Source organism: Lithobates pipiens, unplaced genomic scaffold, assembly GCF_037356315.1.
Source record: "Lithobates pipiens isolate NorthernLeopardFrog02 unplaced genomic scaffold, aLitPip1_a1.2 Scaffold_19, whole genome shotgun sequence".
NCBI lineage: Eukaryota > Metazoa > Chordata > Amphibia > Anura > Ranidae > Lithobates > Lithobates pipiens.
In genome coordinates this window covers 524,733,791-524,758,995 of record NW_027507764.1, presented here as the reverse complement: position 1 = coordinate 524,758,995, position 25,205 = coordinate 524,733,791, and the positions used below count along the sequence as shown (strand labels likewise).

Below are 25,205 nucleotides of genomic sequence, written 5' to 3'. Positions count from 1 at the left end.
TGTTCTGACAAAAACTGCCTGGCCATCGGATAGTGTCCGGCCCGAGGACAAGGAGATTCTGAAAATCTCGGAAGATGAACGACACCTGCCCCGTGAGTGCAGGTTCAAGCCCCACCATCCAAGTGGACATACGGTAGCACATAGTGACAGGGCCCCTCACAGGCTCGCTTCGCTCGCCGCACTTCGGGCACGGCCTCGCTTCGCTCAGTTTGAACCTCGGATGGCGTGGCTTGAACCTGGACTCACAGCGCAGCGCCGTTTGTCTTCGGAGATTTTCTAAATCCCCTTGTCCTACATACTGAGCATACGCAGTACAGGGCAGACACTATCCGACGGGGGACAGAATTCGACACATCACCGGCCTTACCCAGCCATTGTTGTGTTTTTGAACCAGTGTTGGCTACCTCGTCCTCCTCCACTGCCCCTTCCACCTACACCGCCACATCAACCTCCTACTCCATATGGACCTCGTCCTCCTAGGTCAAGATTATAATTTTTTATTTTTTTTATTTCAAAGTATTTTATTTTCCCACTAGCTTATCCATTAAATTGAATAATTTTTTCCAGAAAGGGCGTATTCTGGGGCATTCCCACCATATGTGTGGCATCGTGCCATTGAGTTTTTATGTTATTTTAAGTTATTTTAAGTTATTTCCCTATCCATATTTGTTTGCAGAGCACTTGCCATACTCTTTACAACATTTTGTTGCCATTTGCAGCCCTCTAGCCCTTCCCATTACTTTTTTAGAGCCATTTTAGTCCTCAAAAGTTCGGGTCCCCATTGACTTCAATGGGGTTCGGGGTCAAGTTCGGTCCCGAAACCCGAACTTTTTTTGGAAGTTCGGCTGAACCCATCGAACCCGAACATCCAGGTGTCCGCTCAACTCTAGTAACAATTAAAATTTAATGATGTTCATTTTTTAGTGTGACATTAAAGGAGAAGTGAGGGATTCTAAAAAAAAAAAATACTCTCCTCTAGTCTGATGCTGAAATGAGCGATCACATGAACACTTATCACTCAGATCTCAGTTCGCTCTGAGCACTGTAAGTCACTGTTCTCTGCACTGTCCCTCCAGTGCTCACTGGAGCACCAGGCTGAAGAGGGGGTGGGAGCGGAGGGGGGGGGGGTGATGAGAAGCTGAGTCAGCTGCCGGTGAGGCATCTGGGTGGATTCCAACAGCTGGCAGTGGGCGTTAGTCCTTTGTCAGCTGATTTTGGGTCACACAGTGGTGTAGGCGGCACAGTGGTTAGAACTCTCGCCTAGCAGTAAAAAGGGTCGCTGGTTTGAATCACAACCACGCCAGCTACCTGCCAGCTACCTGCCTGGAGTTTTCATGTTCTCCTTATGCCTGTGTGGGTTTCCTCCCACACTTCAAAGACATGCTGGTAGGTTAATTGGCTTCTGTCCAAATTGGCCCTAGTATATGAATGGGGACCTTGGATTGTGGGTTCCTTGAGGGTAGGGACTGATGTGAGTGTGCAATGTACAGGGATAGGGATAATTGTAGACACTCATTCAGGTTGAACTGGATGGACTGGTGTCTTTACTTCAACCTTACTAACTATGTAACTATGTAACAAGAGAACAAGTACACACCTTTGACCATACTTTTCTTTTTTCTCTTTATTCATTTGTGAATAACTTTGCATTATTTTGTTACCAGAATCATAAGCGTAGTTTGACACAGGATGAATTATATGCAAGAATTTATTTTTTTATATATATATATACATGGGCGTCCGCAGAACTTTTTCCAAGGGGGACATTGTTTTAAGGCCACTCATGCTCCGCCCCTTTTGGACAATCTCATGAAAATCTTTCCACTGGTAATACATATGTGTTATATAACAGATAATTCATCTTCACTTTGTATTGGAAGTTACTCTGGCGGCTGTGTTCCATGCCCATATAGCCTAGAGAATGTACATCTTTTTACATTGCAATACATCTGTTGTGGCCATATTTTGATCTCATACTGTCACTGTATAGGCTGTTTTCATCAAGATAAAAATATGGCAACAACAGATGTATTGCAATGTAAAAAGATGTACATTCTCTAGGCTATATGGTCATGGTACGCAGCCACCTGAGTAACCCTGCGGACGCCCATGCTTTCAAAAACCAGCCCTGGAAAACATTTCATACCAGCCTCACAGCATTATTATAACAGCCCAACAGCATAACGTCATTATTTTCTTGTTCATGAAAGGGAAAACCATACATTTTACCAGTTAATAGTGGTAAGTGATCAATCATCAGGGGGGACCACCTTCTGCAGAAAAGATAAACGAAGGTAAGGGGGGTGGGTTACTAATATAAGGAGGAAACCCTTTATATCAGTGCCCCTTACATTATCGTATTCACTCCCCCCTTACATCAGTGACCCCCCCCCCCCCCCCCCGACTGGCCTGGCGGTGCTTTCACTAACCTCCTCTCAGGTGCACTGTGCAGGGCTCAGTCAGTCGGCTCCAGCTTGGTGGCTCTGGTTTTATCCTATAGTCTCTTGTCCACAGTCCACACAAGTCTGACTTCTCCCATGACCCCCATCCTGGTGGTGCTCCCACTCTTGACTCCTCTCCAGACTCCCTACAGGAGATGGTCAGAGACTGCAAACTTGATGCAAGAGCTCAATGCAGCCTCACCAGTGCCCATCAAATGCAGCCTCACTGTGTCCATCAAATGCAGCCTCACTGTGTCCATCAAATGCAGCCTCACTGTGTCCATCAAATGCAGATTTACTGTGCCGTGAATGCAGCCTCACTGTGTCCATCATTGCAGCCCCTCCTGTGCCCTATGTCCCAGTCTGCAGTCCCTGTCTGTGGGAAGGTGTGTTGTTGATGCTTGGTACGGTACCTTGCATGCCAGAAGGATATCCATGATGGCAAGCAGCAGGCAGGGTCTGTTCTCGTTTTGGATGGGGACGGTGCTCCTTCCAGAGGATCTGTCTGCTGTGAGATGGAGTGGTCCCTGGCCACCTGGACCTTCAGCTGTCCTCATTTTCCAGCCCCAGTCACCCTGTCCTCTGGTCCTGGGGAATTGGAGAGCACTGGGTGGGAGTTGGAGAGAAGGGGGAGCAAAGACTACTGGCGGGGTTGGAGAACACATGGGTGGGGGCAAAGAGCGAGGGGGAGTGGAGATCACAGGGGTGGGGAGCATGGAGGGTAGAGAGCACTGGGGGGGCTGAAGAACGCCAGGGGGGCAGAAAGAACAGGGGTGGGGAGAATAGAGGGCTGAAGAGCACTGGGGTGGGGGCTGGAGAGTGATGGGGAGAGCTGAAGAGCACTGGGGGGGAGAAAGAATAGGGGGGAGAGCACTGGGGAGGAGAACAGGGGGAGAGCATGGAGGGGAGAGGACTGAGGGGAGTGGAGAGCACTGTGGGGGGGAAAGGGGGGAGCACTGGGCGGAGTGGAGAGCACTGGGGGGGAACGGGGGAGAGCACTGGGGGGGCAGGGGGGGAGAGCACTGGGGGGGACAGGGGGGGAGAGCACTGGGATGGTGGCTAGAGAAGGATGGGGAGAGCTGGAGAGCAGGGGGGGGCAGCAAAAACAGGGGAGGAGAAAACTGTGGGGGGGCAGGAGAGTGTGGTGGAGGAGAGCACTGGGGGGGGACAAGGGCGAGAGCACTGTGGCGGGAGCACTGGGGGGTGAACAGGGGGAGTGGAGAGCACTGGGATGGTGGGTAGAGAAGGATGAGGAGAGCAGGGGGGCAGCAAGAACAGGGGAGGAAAGAACTGTGGGGGGGGGGCAGGAGAGTGTGGTGGTGGAGGAGAGCACTGTGGGGGCAGGAGTGTGTGGTGGTGGCGGAGAGCACAGGGGGGGGGGCAGGAGAATGTGGTGGAGGAGAGCACTGGGGGGTGGGGGGCAGGGAGCACAAGGTGAACTGGGGACAGTAAAATAAGTTGGATAGGAGAATTGGCAGGGGGGGCCCTTGCAGACCCCCTCCCCCCCATCCTCCTTTCCAGGCACTGGAGCACACAGGGCTGGCTGTACCTGCAGCATCTTCTCCTATGGATAAAAGTGCTGGCTGGCTGTGTACGGCGGCCGCTCTGTAACATGGCCCCACCCCCCAGACCGGCTCGTGTGATAGGCGGAATGTTGATTCTCTCTACTATCACACAAGCAGGTCTGGGGGGGCGGGGCCATGTTACAGAGCGGCCGCCGAACACAGAGGCAGCCCGCTCTGTGATCCAGAGCAGAGAGCGGAGGAACACCTGGCGGACTCAGTAAAAAAAATGCAGCATGGTGGCTGCAACACCTTGGGGATTCCAGGGGGGGGGCACTTGACCCCCCTTGCCCCCTGCTGCGGACGCCCATGTATATGTATATATATATATATATATATATATATATATATATATATATATATATATATATATATATATATAAACACTGATAAAAGTAGAAAAAGTGTATATATTTTACATTTTGCTACACTTTTTCTCTATTGATTGCAAAAAAAATAAAAATAAGTTTTGTAAGACAATATCACCAAAAGAGAGCCTTATTTTTCCTAAGAAAAAATAATACATGCATTACTTTGTTGTCTTAAATAATGACAAAGTTACTGTTTTAAAACCAGGCTCATAACTGAAGTGTAAAAATTGCCCTAGTACAGTTGAGGTCAGGACTCTAAAAAAATTTATTGTGAAGGCAAGTCAAGTCCCTCCACACCTAACTTGCTGATCTATGGTCTTTATGGACCTTGCTTTGTGCACTGGTGCGCGGTCATGTTGGAACAGGAAGGGGCCATCCCCAAACTGTTCCCACAAAGCTGGGAGCATAAAATTGCCCAAAATGTCTTGGTATGCTGATGTCTTAAGAGTTCCTTTCACTGGAACTAAGGGACCCCCCTCCACCAAATGATTTGGACCAGTGCACAAAACAAGGTCCATAAAGACATGGATGAGCAGGTTTTGGGTGGAGGAACTTGACTAGCCTGTACAGAGTACCGACCTCAACCTCTGAGATGAATTAATGAATTTGAGCGGAGACTGCTAGCTAGGCCTTCTCATCCGACATCAATGCCTGACCTCACAAATGTGCTTCTAGAAGAATGGTCAAACATTCATATAGACACACTCCTAAACCTTGTGGACAGCCTTCCCAGAAAAGTTGAAGCTGTTATAGCTGCAAAGGGTGGTCCAACTAAATTTTGAACCCTACAGACTAAGACGTGGATGCCATTAAAGTTCATGTGCAGGTGTCCCAACACTTTTGACAATATAGTGTATGTATAAAGGCGCCTAATCTGGCCAGATCAAGCAGTTATCTCATCTCTGTGAAGCAGCTACTAAGCAGCTACTGACCAGGGGCGGATCCAGGTGGGGGCAATGGGACAATTGCCCCCTCCGAGAATGTGAGTGGGTGGGCAGGAGTCGCCGCGGGTGAGAGAGCTGGCGGGTGGCTCCACGGCTGAGAGCACGGGCGGCTCCGTTGAGAGACATCGGGGGGCTCGGCTCACTGACAGTGTGTGAGCGGCTGCTGGTCAATCAGGGAGCCGGCGGGTGGGGGAGCAGAGAGATGACATCATCTCTCACCGCCAGGCGCCCGCCCTGCATCCCTGCAGTTCTGCCCTCACTGTGCAGTGTGCAGGCAGCCGCGGCAGCAGAGAGATTACCTCATCTCTCTGCTGCTTGACTGGTAATCTGCTGCCTGGGACAGAGCAAGAGACAATCTGCATTGTGTGGCATGGGACGTGGCAAGTGACAATCCACATCGTGTGGCATGGGACGTGGCAAGTGACAATCCACATCGTGTGGCTTGGGACGTGGCAAGTGACAATCCGCATCGTGTGGCATGGGACGTGGCAAGTGACAATCTGCATCTGGTGACAGGTGACATGGCAAGTGACAGTCTGCAATGTGTGGCATGGGATGTGGTGGTGAGTGACAATCTGCATCTGGTGACAGGTGACGTGACAAGTAACAATCTGCAACATGTGGCATGTGACGTGGCAAGTGACAATCTGCAACGTGTGGCATGTGACGTGGTGAGTGACAATCTGCATCTGGTGACGTGACAAGTGACAATCTGCATCTGGTGACAGGAGACGTGTCATGTGACAATCTGCAATGTGTGGCAGGTGACAGCGGCAGGTGACACGCTCGGGGCTCCCACTGATTCTGCATTATGGTAAGTTGAACCATTTAATTTTTTATAACAATGTAATAATAGTAATCTGCTTCAATCATCCTGACACTATAACAACCATGGCGCCGTGATGATTGAATCGCTAACACCAGCCATTTCCCTGATAAATTTACCGCCAAAAAACATATTTTCTGGCAGTGCCCCTCCCGAGACAGATCATTCAATATCCAGTCACAATGCACTTGATTTACTAAAACTGACGAGTGCAAAATTTGGCACAGCTCTGCATAGAAACCAATCAGCTTCCAGTTTTTTCGTCAAACGCTTAATTGAATGAGCTGTAGTTAGAAGCTGATCAGCTACCGTGCAGAACTGCACCCAATTTTGCACTTCCAAGTTTTAGTAAATCAACACTATTGCTTCCTCTACATCATGCTTAGTGCCATCTCCTTCTACCTTCTTGAAAATCTAAACAAGAATGTTTGGCTAAGTATCGATTGTGATCACACTCTTGGATGTTTTTTAGCAATGATTCATTCAATACATAACCAGTGCAATGGATGATTTTTGGTTACACTTCTAAAAATCATCTATGTGGTTTAGGTCTGGTGTTCTTGTGCTTATCAGGTGTTCTGATATACAGTATGTGGACTTAACATCAGCAATACCAATTAAACCCATATAGTTCCTCTCCTCAGATCTTTCACTCAGTTTACTTTACTGATGTTAGCTGCTGAGTTACCTTGTCTCCCACCAGAAACTTGGTTCCATTAGAATTCTTAGAAAGGATCCTTTCAAATGCTGATAGCTGATTTGGTAGATCCTTTTCATACTTCTCCATCCCAGTTTCCTGTTAAACAAAAGTGACTTTAATAAGAACATCCCAGTAATTGTAATAGCTTGTATTCAGTCTATTTATATTGAAGACCATTTCCTATCCCATTTTTGTGTTTAACTCTATTTTAGGTCTGTTAACAGTGATCCATTTCTGCAATGCTTTTTTTTTAATGTGTTTTACGTTTTTATGTTTTTTTCATTTGGCCAAATTTGTTATCGGGCAGATTTAAAAATGCAAAACGCGGCATAAATGCAGCAAGAACATGCTTTTTTACAGATTCTCCATTGAATTCTATTGAACCAAAAACATGCCGTTTTGCTTTTCAAAAAGTCCCTGACCCTTTCCAAAAGTAGCAGCAGATGTGAACGTGTCTCCTAGGAAACCATGTTGAATGGACTGTAGTGCGTTTCTGCAAAAAGCCCTAAAAAATGTATAGGTGTGAACTAGACCTATGAAATGCCCATGATTGCCTACGCACACCAAATCTGACAGATAGAGGAAGCACTGAAAGGTGAAAAATGAATTATACTGCATGAGTGATTGGCACAACATCATGTGTGAAATAGGGATGCCCTCAAGGTTCATTCTGAACTTTGGTTGGTGCATTCTTCTGACCATTACACTCTTTGCCATTTCATTGGACGCATCATATATAGTAGTGCTATTTCCATTTGGCCAATCCCCCCCCCCCCCCTTTCTTGAGAGCAAATTACCTGGTGTGGTTCAGAAAGGGGAGGGCTGCATGTTCACCTTCCTGTACGTTTCCTGGCATGGCAGGCTGCATGTTCAGATAAGGGTCTGGTAGGAATTTTTGGGGGATCCATGACATTTTATTTTTGCACAGGGTCCCCTTTGACATCCATGTCAGACTTGTTTTATTTATTGTGTGCGGTGTTCCCCATTAATATTTAACGATTAAAAGGAAGTGGGTGGCAAAAATCTGTCATTTGCTGGCAATTTAAACAGCATTTTTTTGTTCTTTGTAAGTGTCAGTTTTGCTGTAGTAGGTTGTATACCTGGCATCCCCAGGCATGTTTTTAAAGGAATTTTGCATTTTTACAGTTTCACTTTAAGCATTACTAAATTGCTGCTCCCCAAAAAATTGAACAAAAAAATAAACATTTAACTTGGTACATGTTCCCCAGGGCAGTGCCCAGCCCCCCCATACAATTTGTTTACCACTTCCTCACCTATTAGCCTAAAATAGCTAGGTGAATAGCACTCCAATGTCAGAACCAGTGTGGGGGCAGCCAGACGAGAACCTAGTAGCATGCAGCTTCTCTGGGAGCACCTCCTTGATTGCTACCAGAACACTGCTGTTCCGGTGGGGTGGCCCTTTGTCCTCATTCCTCAAGCATCAGAACCCTCCAGCTGATCACCAGTAGTACCAGAGCTACTCTCTGGTCTTCATTAAGGCAGGCCGTACATGGGTCAAATTTCGAAATTAGTTTTCTTTTGAAAATCTTATCTATGAATTTTCGTTCGTATTTCGCACCATTAGTGGGCTTCATTAACCACTTAAGGACCTCCGCATGCCAATGTACGTCATCACAATGGCATGTACAGTCACAAGCACGTACATGTACGTGCTTGCCTTCCAGTGGATGAGGGGTCCGATCGGACCCCCTCCCACTGGATGCGGCAGTCCGTTTCGCTTCAGGAGCGATCCGGGATGAGGGGATGGCCGTTGGTTTCTGGCCACCCCCTTTCGATCGCTCCTTGGGGCGGTCTTTTTGACCAGACTACGAGGAGAAGAGTGAAAGTAAGTGTGCACCAACACTACGCTAACATAGGCACACAAACGCCCCCCCCCCGATCACCTCCCCGATCCCCCCCCCCCCGCCTAGGGTTGCCACCTGTCCGGTTTTGACCCGGACAGTACGGGTTTAGGAGGCTGTGCCCGGGTTTCCCTCTGCCTCACACCCGGACACCATTTCCAGCTGACAGGGGTACCATGGGGCCTCCTTTTATGAGCCCCAGCACACAGGGGGACCTGGACAGCAGGGGCATTGGAGCGGCGGGCGGGGGGAGCAATTACAGAGCAATCAAAACATATGAGAGAGAGCGGGCGACAGGCAGCTGCTGGTGCGTAAGGTTTTAATAAAATAAATGCTTAAATGCAATCCACTCACTCTACATGTCAGAGCTGTATATGTCAGTCTGTGAAGTTGGCTGTCCCATCCTCCCCTCCGATCCCACGCTGCTCTTATCACTGAATCGCTGGAGGAAGCCAAGGATACAGAGCTGCGGGGAGACTGCAGTGAGCTGTCAGCCTGGGATGCTGTGACCAATCAGAGCATTCCAGAGGCTTAACCACGCCTCCATCATCAGAGGCTGACAGTTCACATGAGTTCACATGAGTTTCCCAATTCAGTGATAAGAGCAGCGTGGATCGGAGGGGAGAATGGGACATCCAACTTCACAGACTGACATATACAGCTCTGACATGGAGAGTGAGTGGATTGCTTTTAAGCATTTATTTTATTAAAAACTTCTGCACCAGCAGCTGCCTGTCGCCTCTCTCTCCCTTATGTTTTGACCCTTCTGTGTTTTGACCCTTCTGTGTTTGCCACCCCTCCTGTGTATTTGCACCCCCCTCCTCTGTAATTGCCCCCCCTTCTCTGTAATTGCCCCCTCTCTGTAATTTCCCCTCTCCTCTGTATGTGCACCTCCTTCCTCTGTAATTGTCCCTCCCTTCTCTGTAATTGCCCCCCTCCTCTGTATTTGCACCCCTCCTCTGTATTTGCACGGGCTCCTCCTGTCACACCACACCCCCTCCTGTCACACCGCACCCCCTCCTGTCACAGCGCACCCCCTCCTGTCTTGCCGCACCCCCTCCTGTCACGCCGCACCCCCTCCTGTCACACTCTGCACCCCCTCCTGTCACTCTGCACCCCCTCCTGTCACACCACACCCCCTCCTGTCACACTCTGCACCCCCTCCTGTCACACTCTGCACCCCCTCATGTCAAACTGCACCCCCTCCTGTCACTCTGCACCCCCTCCTGTCACACTCTGCCCCCTCCAGTCACACCCTGCACCCCTCCTGTCACACTGCACCCCTCCTGTCACACCACACCCCCTCCTGTCACACCGCACCCCCTCCTGTCACACCGCACCCCCTCCTTTCACACACTGCACCCCCTCCTGTCACACTCTGTGCCCTCCTGTCACACTCTGTCCCCTCCTGTCACACCCTGCACCCCCTCCTGTCACACCCTGCATCCCCTCCTGTCACACCCTGTACCCCTCCTGTCACACTGCACCCTCCTGTCACACTGCACCCCTCCTGTCACACCGCACCCCCTCCTGTCACACCGCACCCCCTCCTGTCACACCGCACCCCCTCCTGTCACACCGCACCCCCTCCTGTCACACCCTGCACCCCCTCCTGTCACACTTCACCCCTCCTGTCACACTGCACCCCTCCTGTCACACTGCACCCCCTCCTGTCACACCGCACCCCCTCTTGTCACACTCTGCACCCCTCCTGTCACACCGCACCCCCTCCTTTCACACACTGCACCCCCCTGTCACACTCTGCGCCCTCCTTTCACACACTGCACCCCCCTGTCACACTCTGCGCCCTCCTGTCACACTCTGCCCCCTCCTGTCACACCCTGCACCCCCTCCTGTCACACCCTGCACCCCTCCTGTCACACTGCACCCCTCCTGTCACACTGCACCCCTCCTGTCACACCGCACCCCCTCCTGTCACACCGCACCCCCTCCTGTCACACTCTGCACCCCCTCTTGTCACACCACATTGCCTCCTGTCACTCTGCACCCCCTCCTGTCACACTCTGCAACCCCTCCTGCCACACCACATTCCCTCCTGTCACTCTGCACCCCCTCCTGTCACACTCTGCACCCCTTCCTCCCTCCTGTCACACTCTTCACCCCCCTGTCACACTCTGCATCCCCCTCCTGTCACTATGTGCCCCCCTGTCACACTCTGCTACCCTCCTATCACTCTGCCCCCTACTTTCACACCGGGGTACTGATGTAAAGAAGACTACTAATGTAAATTGAGATTTGAAAGAGGGTCTCTTGATTTAAGGAGGGCTCCTAATGTAAAGGGGCCCTTGATATGTGGAGTTACTGATATAACGGGCCCCTGCTGCTGTGAGGGAGGACTCTGATGTGAAGGGGGGGACTCTGATCTCATAGGGGGACCATTGATGCTCAGTACAGTGCTCCTAATGTAAAGGGTGACTCCTGGTGTAAAGGGGGACTCCAGACTCCCGAAACCTGATGAAGGGGGACTCCTGATCTAAAGGGGACTTTAATGTGAAAGGGGGATTCCTGAACTGATGGAAGTCTTTAGGGGGCACTGATATAAAGGGACTCTCATATAATGGGGGCCTTTAATCTAATAGGGCACTGATATAAGGGCACTCTGTTCTAATGGGGGGTCTCTAAGGAGAGGTAAAAATTTGCTGTGCGCTGTTAAAGTGTTTGGGTTTAGCTTGAAGAAAAGGTGGCAACCCTACCCCCGCCCCCCTCCCCCTCCCAGTCACAGTGTCACAGTGTCACTGATGGCAGTGATCATTTATTTTCTGATCACTGCATTCAGTGTCAGTTGTAAAAGTAAAAACTGTCAGGGCAGTTAGTGTTAGGTCCAGGGTAGCCCCCTACCACCCCCCAATAAAGGTTTAAACCCCTGATTGCCCCTAGAGTTAACCCTTTCACCCCCTTTTGCCAGTGTCACTAAGCGATCGTTTTTCTGATCGCTGCATTAGTGTCACTGGTGTCGCTAGGTAGCTAGTTATTTTTTTAGGTTCACCGCCAGGTTTTTATAGCGCTAGGTACCCCGATATACTACCCAATAATGGTTTTAACCCCCTGATTGCCCCTAGTTAACCCTTTCACCCCCTTTTGCCAGTGTCACTAAGCGATCATTTTTCTGATAGTGCATTAGTGTCACTGGTGCTGCTAGGTAGCTAGTTATTTTTTTAGGTTCACCGCCAGGTTTTTATAGCGCTAGGTACCCCCATATACTACCCAATAATGGTTTTAACTCCCCGATTGCCCCTAGTTAACCCTTTCACCAGCGATCACCGTATAAGTGCCACTGGTGACGCTGGTTAGCCAGTTAGTTATTTAGGTTCCCCGTCAGGTTTTTATATAGCGCCAGGGACCCCCATTCACTACTTAATAAAGATTTTAACCCCCTGATTGCCCCTAGTTAACCCTTTCACCAGTGATCACCGTATAAGTGTTACGGGTGACTATGGTTAGTTTGCTTTTTATAGCATCAGGGCACCCACCATTTATTACCCAATAAAGGTTTAACCCCCTGATCACCCGGCGGGTGATATCAATTAGGTTTTAGGGTCAGGGTCTGCGTCGCCCCAGGCAGCCCTAGGTTAATGCCAGTACCGCTAACACACATGCGCAAAGCATACCCCTCCCCTATTGGTATAGAATCTGAACAGATCAATATCTGATCTGATCAGATCTATACTAGCATCCCCAGCAGTTTAGGGTTCCAAAAAAATGCATTGTTAGCGGGATCAGCCCAGATACCTGCTGGCACCTGCGTTTTGCCCCTCCCCCCAGCCCACCCAAGTGCAGTATCGATTGATAACTGTCACTTACAAAACACTAAACACATAACTGCAGCATTCGCAGAGTCAGGCCTGATCCCTGCGATCGCTAACAGTTTTTTTTGTAGCGTTTGATATTTAAATCCGGAAGGCAGTGCTTGGTTTTTGGGGTCCCGTATGTGGCTAGACTCCCAAAAAGTCCCCCACATGTGGTATCCCCGTACTCGGGAGAAGCAGCAGAATTTATTTTGGGGTGTAATTTTACTTATGCCCATAGCATGTGTGAGCAATATATCATTTAGTGACAACTTTGTGCAAAAAAAAAAAAAAATTTAATATTCCTGCAACTTGTGGCAAAATATAAAATATTTCATGGACTCAACATGCCTCTCAGTAAATAGCTTGGGGTGTCTACTTTCCAAAATGGGGTCATTTGGGGGGGGGGGGGGGTTTGTGCTATTTTGGCATTTTATGGCCTTCGAAACTGTGATAGGTAGTGAGGAGTGAAATCAAAAATTTGCACCCTTAGAAATCCTGAAGGCAGTGATTGGTTTTCGGGGTGCCGTACGCTGTTAGACTCCCAAAAAGTCCCACATATGTGGTATCCCCGCACTCAGGAGAAGCAGCAGAATATATTTTGGGGTGCAATTCCACATATAAAGTGAAGTGGGGGAGGAAATAGACTTGGCGCTATACCTTTTAAAATTCAGATAATTGTAATAAGCATAAATTTTCCAGCATGCTGGTAAATAATAACAATAAAAATAATAAAAAATGTGTACGATACCAAATGGTGATCTATACTGTTATGTGTATATATATGTGCTTATCAATAGGTGTCATCAAACGATAATAATCATTAAACCTTAAAAACCATAAATGTCATTGGAATCATAAATCAATGAGCCATAGATCAATTAAAATAACATGCAGTTCCTAAATTACAATATTAAAGTGCAAAGTGCCAGTGAACGGGTAGTGTCAATACCAAAATGCACAAAAACCAAACAGAAATGTGGAAAAAGGAATAATAAAAGTAAAAGATGAAAAGCAATAATATAAATAAAAATTGAAATAAAAATAAAAAACATTCCGATTATTTGTTTTACATATCAAATCTTCAATTTGTGCAACTGTGATTAAAAGTCCGTGCATAAATAATTAAATGGGATAAAAAATGCAAAAAAATGCAAAGATGAAAAAAAATTGTGATAAAAATTAAAAATTAAAAATTTGAAATTAAAATAAAAAATGGTGGAAAAATTAATGATTAATGGTGTCCTAAAAGTAGTGGGGTATCTTCTATGAGTGGGGGTGAAGGGAAGAGGGGAGGTGACTTCAGCTGTTGCTCCCGGTGCTCTGTGACCACTTATGCAATTGCTCTCACCAGAGGTATGACCCCGTCCGGGGTGGATCAGCCTTCACAGTATCAGCCACTGTGTTGCTCTCTGGCTTGCCTCTGTTGTGGTTCTGGGAGTCCCTCGTTCCTCTGTTCGTATAACGTGCTCGATTATATGCAATGAGTAAGAGGCATATCCATGGTGTAGTATGTTTTTAAATTTCCAATTTTATTAAATAAACACAATTACTCACAAACATTCATTGTCTGCAGACTCGTTCATATATGCTGCTTGGTTTCTTTAAAAGGAAGGGAAGGAAAGGTTCCGTTCGGCTGCCTCGCCGTATGAGTTAGAGGTGTATGCTGTCTGGCCACGCCCTACGCGTTTCGTCATCAAAGACGTCCTCTGGAGTCTTTGATGACGAAAAAAAAATAATTGAATTGTTGCCATAACGGTAATAGAGGGGACATCTTACAATAGGGATGTTTTTCTCAGTGGTAGCGTTTTAGTTTGTAGAACATTTTCCATAATGTGTAGTGACTTCCTCTTACTTCCTGCTGTGCCTTGCCATAAGAATTTTACCCATTCAAAAAAGTTTTGGCTTTACTTTACTTTAATTCATGCCATGGGGGATAGTGTTGAAGGGTTGAAGTTCAAAGGATTAGGCAGAAACTGCTGTGTTCTACCCAATGTCAGGACAGGATCTAGTAAAATTGTGTTCTTTAAAGAGGGTTTTAAAAGCTCATGTAGAATGTGAAAAAGTAGCTGACTTGAATGAGTTCTCACTGCATTCTGGTTCTGGAAAGGTGAAACTAAATGTAGTAATTAGCTTCGCTTTATGCAACAGCCCTACCCAAAAACCTTTTATACATCCGACTTTTACTGAAGCTGACCACAAATGGATACTGTGCTTAATGAAGATAGGGTTGTGAACATCGTTTTCCAAGTACACAGTATACATACAATTTCTTATGCTCTTGCGATTGGGTAAAACTGAAGCATGATCCATTTGGGACATTATTCAGAAAAAAGAAAAAAGTACATAGCAGTGGTATGCAATATACTCACCAAATTTGCGTCCTAGGTATCTCAGGATGGTGTTGCTCTGATACAGAACAAAGTCTCCATCACTGAACTGAGGCAGCTGACCAAACACCTGGGAAAGATCATATCAGATTTAGGGGAAAAAATTCTCTCATTGCTCAACAGTCCCATAAAAAAAAAAAAACAGTCATTCCCAACACTACTTTTATATTTGTGGAACCTTGGTGGAAAAACTTCCACCCAAACCAATACTCCTACCACCATATCTTAGCTTTACCAGAGGCCAAAGATATTTGATACTTCATAGAAATCACAGTCATCTTACACTTCTGCTGGAATAGTAGGTAGGGGATCATCTAATGTCTCTAGGTGCTTTAAAAAAAGGTTTTAAAATGAACTTACTGCTTCTTTCTTCAAAGGACATTTTCCACCAAACCAATCAGCAAACTGTATCACATCCTCAGTCCACTTAGCTCCATTATCAGCCAAGATAAGACGAATGGATTCCCCTCTTCCTATTGGTAAACATACAGATTTAATAAACAGGAGCTAAAATAATAACAGTTGGATTTATTTTTATTTTTTTGCCATGGTTAACACATTCTTCACTTTTTTAAAAGGTAATTACATTGAAACACAGTAATGAACAAGTTCTGGGAATTGAAACAAACAACACAATCACATTATTAAGTGGTCAATCTTAAAGTACTCAAGGCAAAACTTTTATTTTCATTTTGTGTATATTTAATTTTCATGTGACAATACTGAAGAAATTACACTTTGCTACAATGTAAAGTAGTGACTGTATAGCTTGTATAACAGTGTAAATTTGCTGTCCCCTCAAAACAGCTGTGTGAAGTTGGCACCCCATGTTTGTAAAACCTGAATAAAAATATACCATTTGTTTGTGCCGCTTTTGTGCTGATTTGTGCCGCAAAAATTTGCGTTTGTGCTGGTTCGGTTTCTGAGATATTAAACATTCAATGTAATGCAAGCCCCACCCACTTTGCACCCCATGTTCTTGAATTTTAAAAACTAACGCGACATTCATTTGTGCCGCATTTGTACTGGTTTGTGCTGCAAAAATAAACATTTGTGCCGCTTTGGTTGCAGAGATATTGTGCATTATAGTTGCTGAAACCCCGTCCACTTTGCACACCATGTTCTTGAATTTTAAAAATGACCGTGCCATTCGTTTGTGCCACGTTTGTGCTGGTTTGTGCCACAAAAATAAACATTTGTGCCGATTTGGTTGCGGAGATATTGTGCGTTATAGTTGCTGAAACCCCGCCCACTTTGCACCCCATGTTCTTGAATTTTAAAAACGAACGTGCCATTCATTTGTGCCGCATTTGTGCTGGTTTGTGCTGCAAAAATAAACATTTGTGCCGCTTTGGTTGCAGAGATATTGTGCGTTATAGTTGCTGAAACCCCGCCCACTTTGCACCCCATGTTCTTGAATTTTAAAAACAAATGTGTCATTAGTTTGTGCCGCGTTTGTGCTGGTGTGTGCCGTAAAAATAAACGTTTGTGCCGCTTTGGTTTCGGAGATATTGTGCGTTATAGTTGCTGAAACCCCGCCCACTTTGCACCCCATGTTGTTGAATTTTAAAAACGACCGTGCCATTCGTTTGTACTGGTTTGTGCTGCAAAAATAAAAGTTTGTGCCGCTTTGCTTGCGGAGATATTGTGCGTTATAGTTGCTGAAACCCCACCCACTTTGCACCCCATGTTCTTGAATTTTAAAAACGAACGTGCCATTCGTTTGTGCCGCGTTTGTGCTGGTTTGTGCCACAAAAATAAACATTTGTGCCGATTTGATTGCGGAGATATTGTGTGTTATAGTTGCTGAAACCCCGCCCACTTTGCACCCCATGTTCTTGAATTTTAAAAACGAATGTGCCATTCGTTTGTGCCGCGTTTGTGCTGGTTTGTGCCACAAAAATAAACATTTGTGCCGATTTGATTGCGGAGATATTGTGTGTTATAGTTGCTGAAACCCCGCCCACTTTGCACCCCATGTTCTTGAATTTTAAAAACGAACATGCCATTCATTTGTGCCGAATTTGTGCTGGTTTGTGCTGCAAAAATAAACGTTTGTGCCGCTTTGGTTTCGGAGATATTGTGCGTTATAGTTGCTGAAACCCCGCCCACTTTGCACCCCACGTTCTTGAATTTTAAAAATGACCACACCATTCGTTTGTGCCGCGTTTGTGCTGGTTTGTGCCGCAAAAACAAACGTTTGTGCCGCTTTGGTTGCGGAGATATTGTGCGTTATAGTTGCTGAAACCCCGCACACTTTGCACCCCATGTTCTTGAATTTTAAAAACGAACGTGCCATTTGTTTGTGCCACATTTGTGCTGGTTTGTGCTGCAAAAATAAACGTTTGTGCCGCTTTGGTTGCAGAGATATTGTGCGTTATAGTTGCTGAAACCCCGCCCACTTTGCACCCCATGTTCTTGAATTTTAAAAACAAATGTGTCATTAGTTTGTGCCGCGTTTGTGCTGGTGTGTGCCGCAAAAATAAACGTTTGTGCCGCTTTGGTTTCGGAGATATTGTGCGTTATAGTTGCTGAAACCCCGCCCACTTTGCACCCCATGTTGTTGAATTTTAAAAACGACCGTGCCATTCGTTTGTACTGGTTTGTGCTGCAAAAATAAAAGTTTGTGCCGCTTTGCTTGCGGAGATATTGTGCGTTATAGTTGCTGAAACCCCACCCACTTTGCACCCCATGTTCTTGAATTTTAAAAACAAACGTGCCATTCGTTTGTGCCGCGTTTGTGCTGGTTTGTGCTGCAAAAATAAACGTTTGTGCCGCTTTGGTTGCGGAGATATTGTGCGTTATAGTTGCTGAAACTCGGCCCACTTTGCACCCCATGTTCTTGAATTTTAAAAACGAACGCGCCATTCGTTTGTGCTGCATTTGTGCTGCAAAATTAAACATTTGTGCCGCTTTGGTTTGCGGAGATATTGTGCGTTATATTTGCTGCAACCCCGCCCACTTTGCACCAAATAGTGCTGAATTTTAAAAACAAATGTGCCATTCATTTGTGCCGCTTTGTGCTGATTTGTGCCGCAAAAATAAATGTTTGTGCTGCTTTGGGAGATATTGTGCGTTATAGTTGCTGTAACCCCGCCCACTTTGTACCCCATGTTCCTGAATTTTAAAAACAAACGCGCCATTCGTTTGTGCTACAAAAATAAACATTTGTGCCATTTTGGTTATGGAGATATTGTTTGTTATAGATGCTGAAACCCCGTCCCATATTGCTGAATTTAAAAAAAAAACACGAATGGCGTGTTTGTTTTTAATATTCAGTTGGTTTGTTCGTTGTTTGTGCAGATTTGGTGGATATTGTACATGTTTTACTCCACATGGATCCCCCCTTCCGATTCTCTAGGGCTGACCGGAAGAACAGATGGAGGAGGAAATCTGGGGAGGGGGATGGCACAGCTGGCTCTAGTGAGGCAGAGTCAGCTGTCAATCAGGCGGCAGGATGAATCTCAACAGTATTGTCAGGATCTGTCCCGGCTGCATCGCGGCTCTGTGCTGGCAGGATATAGTGGGCAATAGCCCGCCACATGCACATGAGTTTTTTTTGTCATGGGAGAACATCCTATATGTCATCTTGTGAACAAAAAAAAAACTAAGGCCAAAAAAGGTTGGGCCATAGTTCTCTTTTAAACCAGGTCTTAACCAAGCAAAACAGCACTCCAGCAAATTCTCTTATATAAGTCCCTTCTTTTTTAATTGCTTTTTTGAAAAATATCATGTCAGTAAACATTCTTTTCCTGACAGACTCCATGGCAGACTATATGTGGGTTAACACCGCTTCCTCTCCAATGCTATAGGACCCCACTCCCATACATTTGAGCTCACCACTAGAGACTGCGTTCCGAAATTAGCCAACTCATGACCAAAGGGTGGGAGCTCCGTCTGCCATGGAGTTCATCAGGAAAGTAAAATTACGGTAAGTATTTGATAATAAATTTTCAATTTTCCTGACAGCCAAACCACACGGGTGGGTATGCTGATAAAAAGAAGTTTAATTCTCCCCGTCAACCGACTGGATTCTTAAACCAAAGATCGAAAGATGCAAAGATTGCAATAGTGTGAGATAAAGGTATTAATGGAGGCCCATGAGGCCGCCTAGTAGATGAGATCAGGAGCTACATATCTGGCTGCTGCCCACAAAGTCGTCATACCCCTTCTCATGCCCCACATACCTGGAGCACAAGGGCTGGCCGTACGGAGGCTGTGATCTGTCCATGGCACCCTGGCGGACAAATAGGAGGTGATTCTGCAGCATTGTAGGAACACTCACACGTCCTGGAACAAAGGAATACAAATAGCAGTGCAGCTTCCCCTTTAAAAGGCATCTTAGCCCCCCTTCCCTCTTTTACCATAGCCCCAGGCTGAAGCTAACCATGAGCTGGGAACCTGGGGCCTGAGGAGCGGACGCAAGCTGGCTGTAGTAATCCTTAGAATGACAGGGCTCCCAGGGATTCAAACATCCCCACCGGAATGACATCACTGCCATGCCCGGACTGCGCCTGCGCAGTGGTGACCTGCCGTAGAGTGCCTGCATGGCCGCCGGGTCCCCTGCCACACAGCGCATGCGCAAAACCAAGCCTCGGCTTCGTCCGAGGATTGCGCGTGTGCAGTAGCGAGCCGGAGCTGCGACCTGGAAGATACACTTGAGTTCCAGGCGCCATAGAAGCAAAAAAAAAAGAAGACGGCAAGGCACATGAGAGAAAAACAAACAGGGAGCTTTTACATACAAGAACTGCTGCCATGGAGAATCTTCAGACCTGACAGCCACTTGAAGATGAAGGCCATCCCCTCAACAGGACACGGGACTGGAGCCACACACCCGCCCATGGCTGTGTCCTGGGCTATCTTGAAACTGCCCGGCATCAACTTCCACAATCAATTGTGGACATCCGTTCACACAGGAGCGACTCAGATCCGACTTCAGGTCGCCCCTAGTCGCCTCAGGTCGCACAACATGTAAAAATCAATGTAAGTGAATGAGAGCCGTCTTAATGCACACTACTGAAGGCTCTCCGACTTCAGAAAAGGTTCCTGTACTACTTCTATCTGACTTGGTACCCATTGATTTCAATGGAGGTCGCCTCCAAGTCAGATCTCCGTCTATACGGAGGTGACTCTCACAGAATTATCAGCTCTCAAGGGGGAACTCCACGCCAAATTTATTTAAAAAAATTGCAGTGGGTTCCCCCTCCGAGAACATACCAGGCCCTTAGGTCTGGTATGGATTTTAAGGGGAACCCCCTACGCAAAAAAAGACGTGGGGTCCCCCCCAGATCCATACCAGACCCTTATCTGAGCACGCTACCCGGCTGGCCAGGAAAGGGGGTGGGGACGAGCGAGCGCCCACCCCCCCTCCTGAGCCGTACCAGGCCGCGTGCCCTCAACATGGGGGGTGCCTTGGGGAAGGGGGGGTCCCGCGGTCCCCCCACCCCAAAGCACCTTGTCCCCATGTTGATGAGGACAAGGGCCTCTTCCCGACAACGGCGTTGGTTGTCGGGGTCTGCGGGCGGGGGGGTTATCGGAATCCGTGATACCCCTTTAATAAGGGGCCCCCAGATCCCAGCCCCCCACCATATGTGAATGAGTATGGGGTACAATGTACCCCTACCCATTCACCTGTGAAAAAAATGTACAAAAAAAACACAACACACAAGGGTAAAAATAGTTTATTGCACAGCCCCGGGGGTCTTCTTCCATCTTCAGGAGTCTTGTCGCCGGACTCCTCCGCTATCTTCTGCTCCTTTGCTAGCTCCTTCACTAGGAGGAGCCCGGAGGAGCCCGGCTTTCTTCTTCGCCACCACCCTCTTCTTCCGACTTCGGGGGTCTTGTCCCTCTCTTCAGGGGTCTTGTCCCCCTCTTCGGTTCTTCTTGCCGGGCCACCGGCATTATCCCAGCAATATGGGACGGGGTTTCAGCATCTATAACGCACAATATCTCCACAACCAAAACGGCACAAATGTTTATTTTTGTAGCACAAACGAATGGCGCGTTTGTTTTTAAAATTCAGCAACATGGGGTACAAAGTGGGCGGGGTTACAGCAACTATAACGCACAATATCTCCCAAAGCAGCACAAACATTTATTTTTGCGGCACAAATCAGCACAAAGCGGCACAAATGAATGGCACATTTGTTTTTAAAATTCAGCACTATTTGGTGCAAAGTGGGCGGGGTTGCAGCAAATATAACGCACAATATCTCCGCAACCAAAGCGGCACAAATGTTTAATTTTGCAGCACAAATGCAGCACAAACGAATGGCGCGTTCGTTTTTAAAATTCAAGAACATGGGGTGCAAAGTGGGCCGAGTTTCAGCAACTATAACGCACAATATCTCCGCAACCAAAGCGGCACAAACGTTTATTTTTGCAGCACAAACCAGCACAAACGTGGCACAAACGAATGGCACATTAGTTTTTAAAATTCAAGAACATGGGGTGCAAAGTGGGTGGGGTTTCAGCAACTATAACGCACAATATCTCCGCAAGCAAAGCGGCACAAACTTTTATTTTTGCAGCACAAACCAGTACAAACGAATGGCACGGTCATTTTTAAAATTCAACAACATGGGGTGCAAAGTGGGCGGGGTTTCAGCAACTATAACGCACAATATCTCTGCAACCAAAGCGGCACAAACGTTTATTTTTGCGGCACACACCAGCACAAACGCGGCACAAACTAATGACACATTTGTTTTTAAAATTCAAGAACATGGGGTGCAAAGTGGGCGGGGTTTCAGCAACTATAACGCACAATATCTCCGCAACCAAAGCGGCACAAACGTTTATTTTTGCAGCACAAACGAATGGCGCGTTCGTTTTTAAAATTCAAGAACATGGGGTGCAAAGTGGGCGGGGTTTCAGCAACTATAACGCACAACATCTCCGCAACCAAAGCGGCACAAAAGTTTATTTTTGCAGCACAAACCAGCAAAAACGCGGCACAAACGAATGGCGCGTTCGTTTTTAAAATTCAAGAACATGGGGTGCAAAGTGGGCGGGGTTTCAGCAACTATAACGCACAATATCTCCGCAAGCAAAGCGGCACAAACTTTTATTTTTGCAGCACAAACCAGTACAAACGAATGGCACGGTCGTTTTTAAAATTCAACAACATGGGGTGCAAAGTGGGCGGGGTTTCAGCAACTATAACGCACAATATCTCCGAAACCAAAGCGGCACAAACGTTTATTTTTGCGGCACACACCAGCACAAACGCGGCACAAACTAATGACACATTTGTTTTTAAAATTCAAGAACATGGGGTGAAAAGTGGGCGGGGTTTCAGCAACTATAACGCACAATATCTCTGCAACCAAAGCGGCACAAACGTTTATTTTTGCAGCACAAACGAATGGCGCGTTCGTTTTTAAAATTCAAGAACATGGGGTGCAAAGTGGGCGGGGTTTCAGCAACTATAACGCACAACATCTCCGCAAGCAAAGCGGCAAAAACATTTATTTTTGCAGCACAAACCAGCACAAACGCGGCACAAATGAATGGCGCGTTCGTTTATAAAATTCAAGAACATGGGGTGCAAAGTGGGCGGGGTTTCAGCAACTATAACACACAATATCTCTGCAACCAAAGCGGCACAAACGTTTATTTTTGCAGCACAAACCAGCACAAACGCGGCACAAACGAATGCCGCATTCGTTTTTAAAATTCAAGAACATGGGGTGCAAAGTGGGCGGGGCTTGCATTACATTGAATGTTTATTATCTCAGAAACCGAACCGGCAAGCCTACGCCTTGAAGGGGCAGGTGTCTCCCTTTCCAGTCACGGCCCACTCTACAAGAGCAATCAAAAGTCTTGGGCCTTTCAACACCAAGTGTCGGTCGCTCAGGTGTGTAAGGCGGTGACCTTGTCGTCTGTCCACACGTTTATCAAGTTCTACAAGGTAGACGTCAGTGCATCGGCTGATGCCTGTTTTGGCCGCAAAGTTTTGCAGGCGGCCGTGTAGTTGCAATTGAATTTTTTCCTGTTTTTTTTCGATAAAAATGCAGTACCTTTTGGTTAATGCACTGTTGCATTACTTCCGCAATGACCGACACAGCACCCACCCCTCCTTTTCTCTACGTTATACTGCTTGTTGACGTACTGAAGCTGCTAGGAGCACTGGGAAGGGTTGATAGCATGGGATCCACCCCCCCCCCCCCCCCCCCCCCCCCGGGCGGGATTAAAGTACTGTGTATTGTGTAACAATTTTGCCTAGTTTCTCCTAATGGCAGGCTATACAACCCATTTAGTTACAGAGAGGAGCTGTGTCGGTCTGTGAATTACAGAGAAAAGGATTTTACGGTGAGTACAAAAAATCCTGTTTTTTCCTTGGGTCTGGATAACCCCTTTCAGTGCATGCAGCAATATTCACTTTCCCCTATCTAATTGGTTGGCGCAGAGATACCTTACTTTACCATCTGAGTACCTGTCACAGTATATCTGAGTACCCGAGTACCTGTCACAGTTCATCTGAGTACCTGTCACAGCCCATCCAAGTACCTGTCTCCACCCATCAAAGTACCTGAGTACCTGTCGCAGCCCATCCGAGTACCCGTCACCACCCATCAAAGTACCTGAGTACCTGTCCCAGCCCATCTGAGTACCTGTCACAATCCATCTGAGTACCCGAATACCTGTCACAGCCCATCTGACTACCCAAGTACCTGTTATCGCCCATCTGAGTACCCGAATACCTGTCACAGTCCACCTGATTACCTGAGTACCTGTCACAGTATATCTGAGTATCTGGGGGCCCCCTTGTTAGGCCCCTTCCACAGACCCCAACAGCCACAGCCTAGGGCTGTCGGGAAGAGGCCCTCTTCCCCATCAACATGGGGACAAGGTGCTTTGGGGCGGGGGCAGGGCCCCCCTCTCCCCAAAGCACCCACCCCCCAATGTTGGGGGCATGTAGCCTGGTATGGTTCAGGATTCACCCCCTTCCTTTCCTGACCTCCAGGCTGCATGCTCACATAAGGGTCTGGTATGGATTTTGGGGGGGACCCCATGCCATTTTTTTATTCAATTTAGTTTTTTCTAACATATTTTTCTTTTGCTGACAATTTAAATTTTTTTGGTACATTCAGCTGTCAGTGGGGAAACCGCTGACAGCTGATGACTCATCTGTTGTTAACCACTTCAATACAGGGCACTTTCGCCCCCTTCCTTCCCAGCCCAATTTTCAGCTTTCAGCGCTCTAGCGCTTTCAGTGACAATTGCGCGGTCATGCTACACTGTACCCAAATGAAATTGTTATCATTTTGTTCGCACAAATAGAGCTTTATTTTGGTGTTATTTATTCACGACTCCGTTTTTTATTTTTTGCGATATAAGCGCAAAAAAGCGGAAATTTGGAAAAAAAAAACAATATTTTCTTTTTTCTACTTCAATAAAAATCCAATAAAATCAAATTTTGTCATAAATTTAAGCCAAAATGTATTCTGCTACATGTTTTTGGTAAAAAAAAATCCGTTAAGTGTATAATAATTGGTTTGTGTGATCACGGACATATGTACGCAAATGATCATGTACATATGTGTGCAGGTGATCACGTACATATGTGTGCAGATAATCATTGGGACATGTGATTTTAGTGGGACATATGTGGGGGACATGTTTTTATTATTAGGGACATGTGTTTTTATTATTTGGGGACATGTATGTTTTGGGGACATGTGTGGGGACATTGTGTTTATACTGTGTGATGTGTTTACTGTGTGGTGTGTTTACTGTGTACACTAGACTGGTGATCAGTGAGTAAAAAGCTGTAAAAAGCAGCTCATACTCACTGATCAGCAGCCGGCTGCAGCGATCTGCTCTCCTCTCCACAGCGATGACTTCTGTGTGAGGAGAGGAGGAGCCGATTGCCTAGCAACCGGCTGTTTGTTTACATCACATGACGGCTGTGATTGGACACAGCCGTCATGTGATCAGGAGGGCCAATCACAGAGCCCTCCTGCCGATCTGAGATGCGCCGTGTCCGGGTGACACGGGCGCATCGGGATCGCGCCGCTGCGCGGGCGCGCGCGCGCGCGATCCCGCTACTCCTGAATGACGTTCCTGAACGTCCTATCAGGAGTAGGCGGCTCCCACCCGGCCGTATATGTGCATTGGCCGGGTGGGAAGTGGTTAAGGACGTGGCAGCCGGCTGTGAAAATAAAAACCACATAGCTTCCATCTTAATCAGCAGCATATGCTGACAATAGACGAATGCCTAATAGCCAATGCCACATGACCATGGTTGTTACTATAATATTAATGCCTCAAATGCAAAACATTATTGTATAAAATTAAA

The 25,205-nt window shown here is 47.0% G+C and overlaps 1 protein-coding gene across 1 annotated transcript in view; it reads right to left on the bottom strand.

The window, feature by feature from the left end:
• LOC143998094 (glutathione S-transferase P 1-like) overlaps positions 1–25,205 on the bottom strand; it is a 51,715-nt gene that overhangs the window by 17,353 nt on the left and 9,157 nt on the right. Inside the window, exons 2-4 of the mRNA XM_077493844.1 lie at positions 15,263–15,409; positions 14,859–14,972; positions 6,833–6,940 (exon numbers count right to left, since the gene is read on the bottom strand). Of these exons, the coding sequence (XP_077349970.1) occupies positions 6,833–6,940; positions 14,859–14,972; positions 15,263–15,409 (369 nt within the window). The remainder of the gene's footprint in view (positions 1–6,832; positions 6,941–14,858; positions 14,973–15,262; positions 15,410–25,205) is intronic.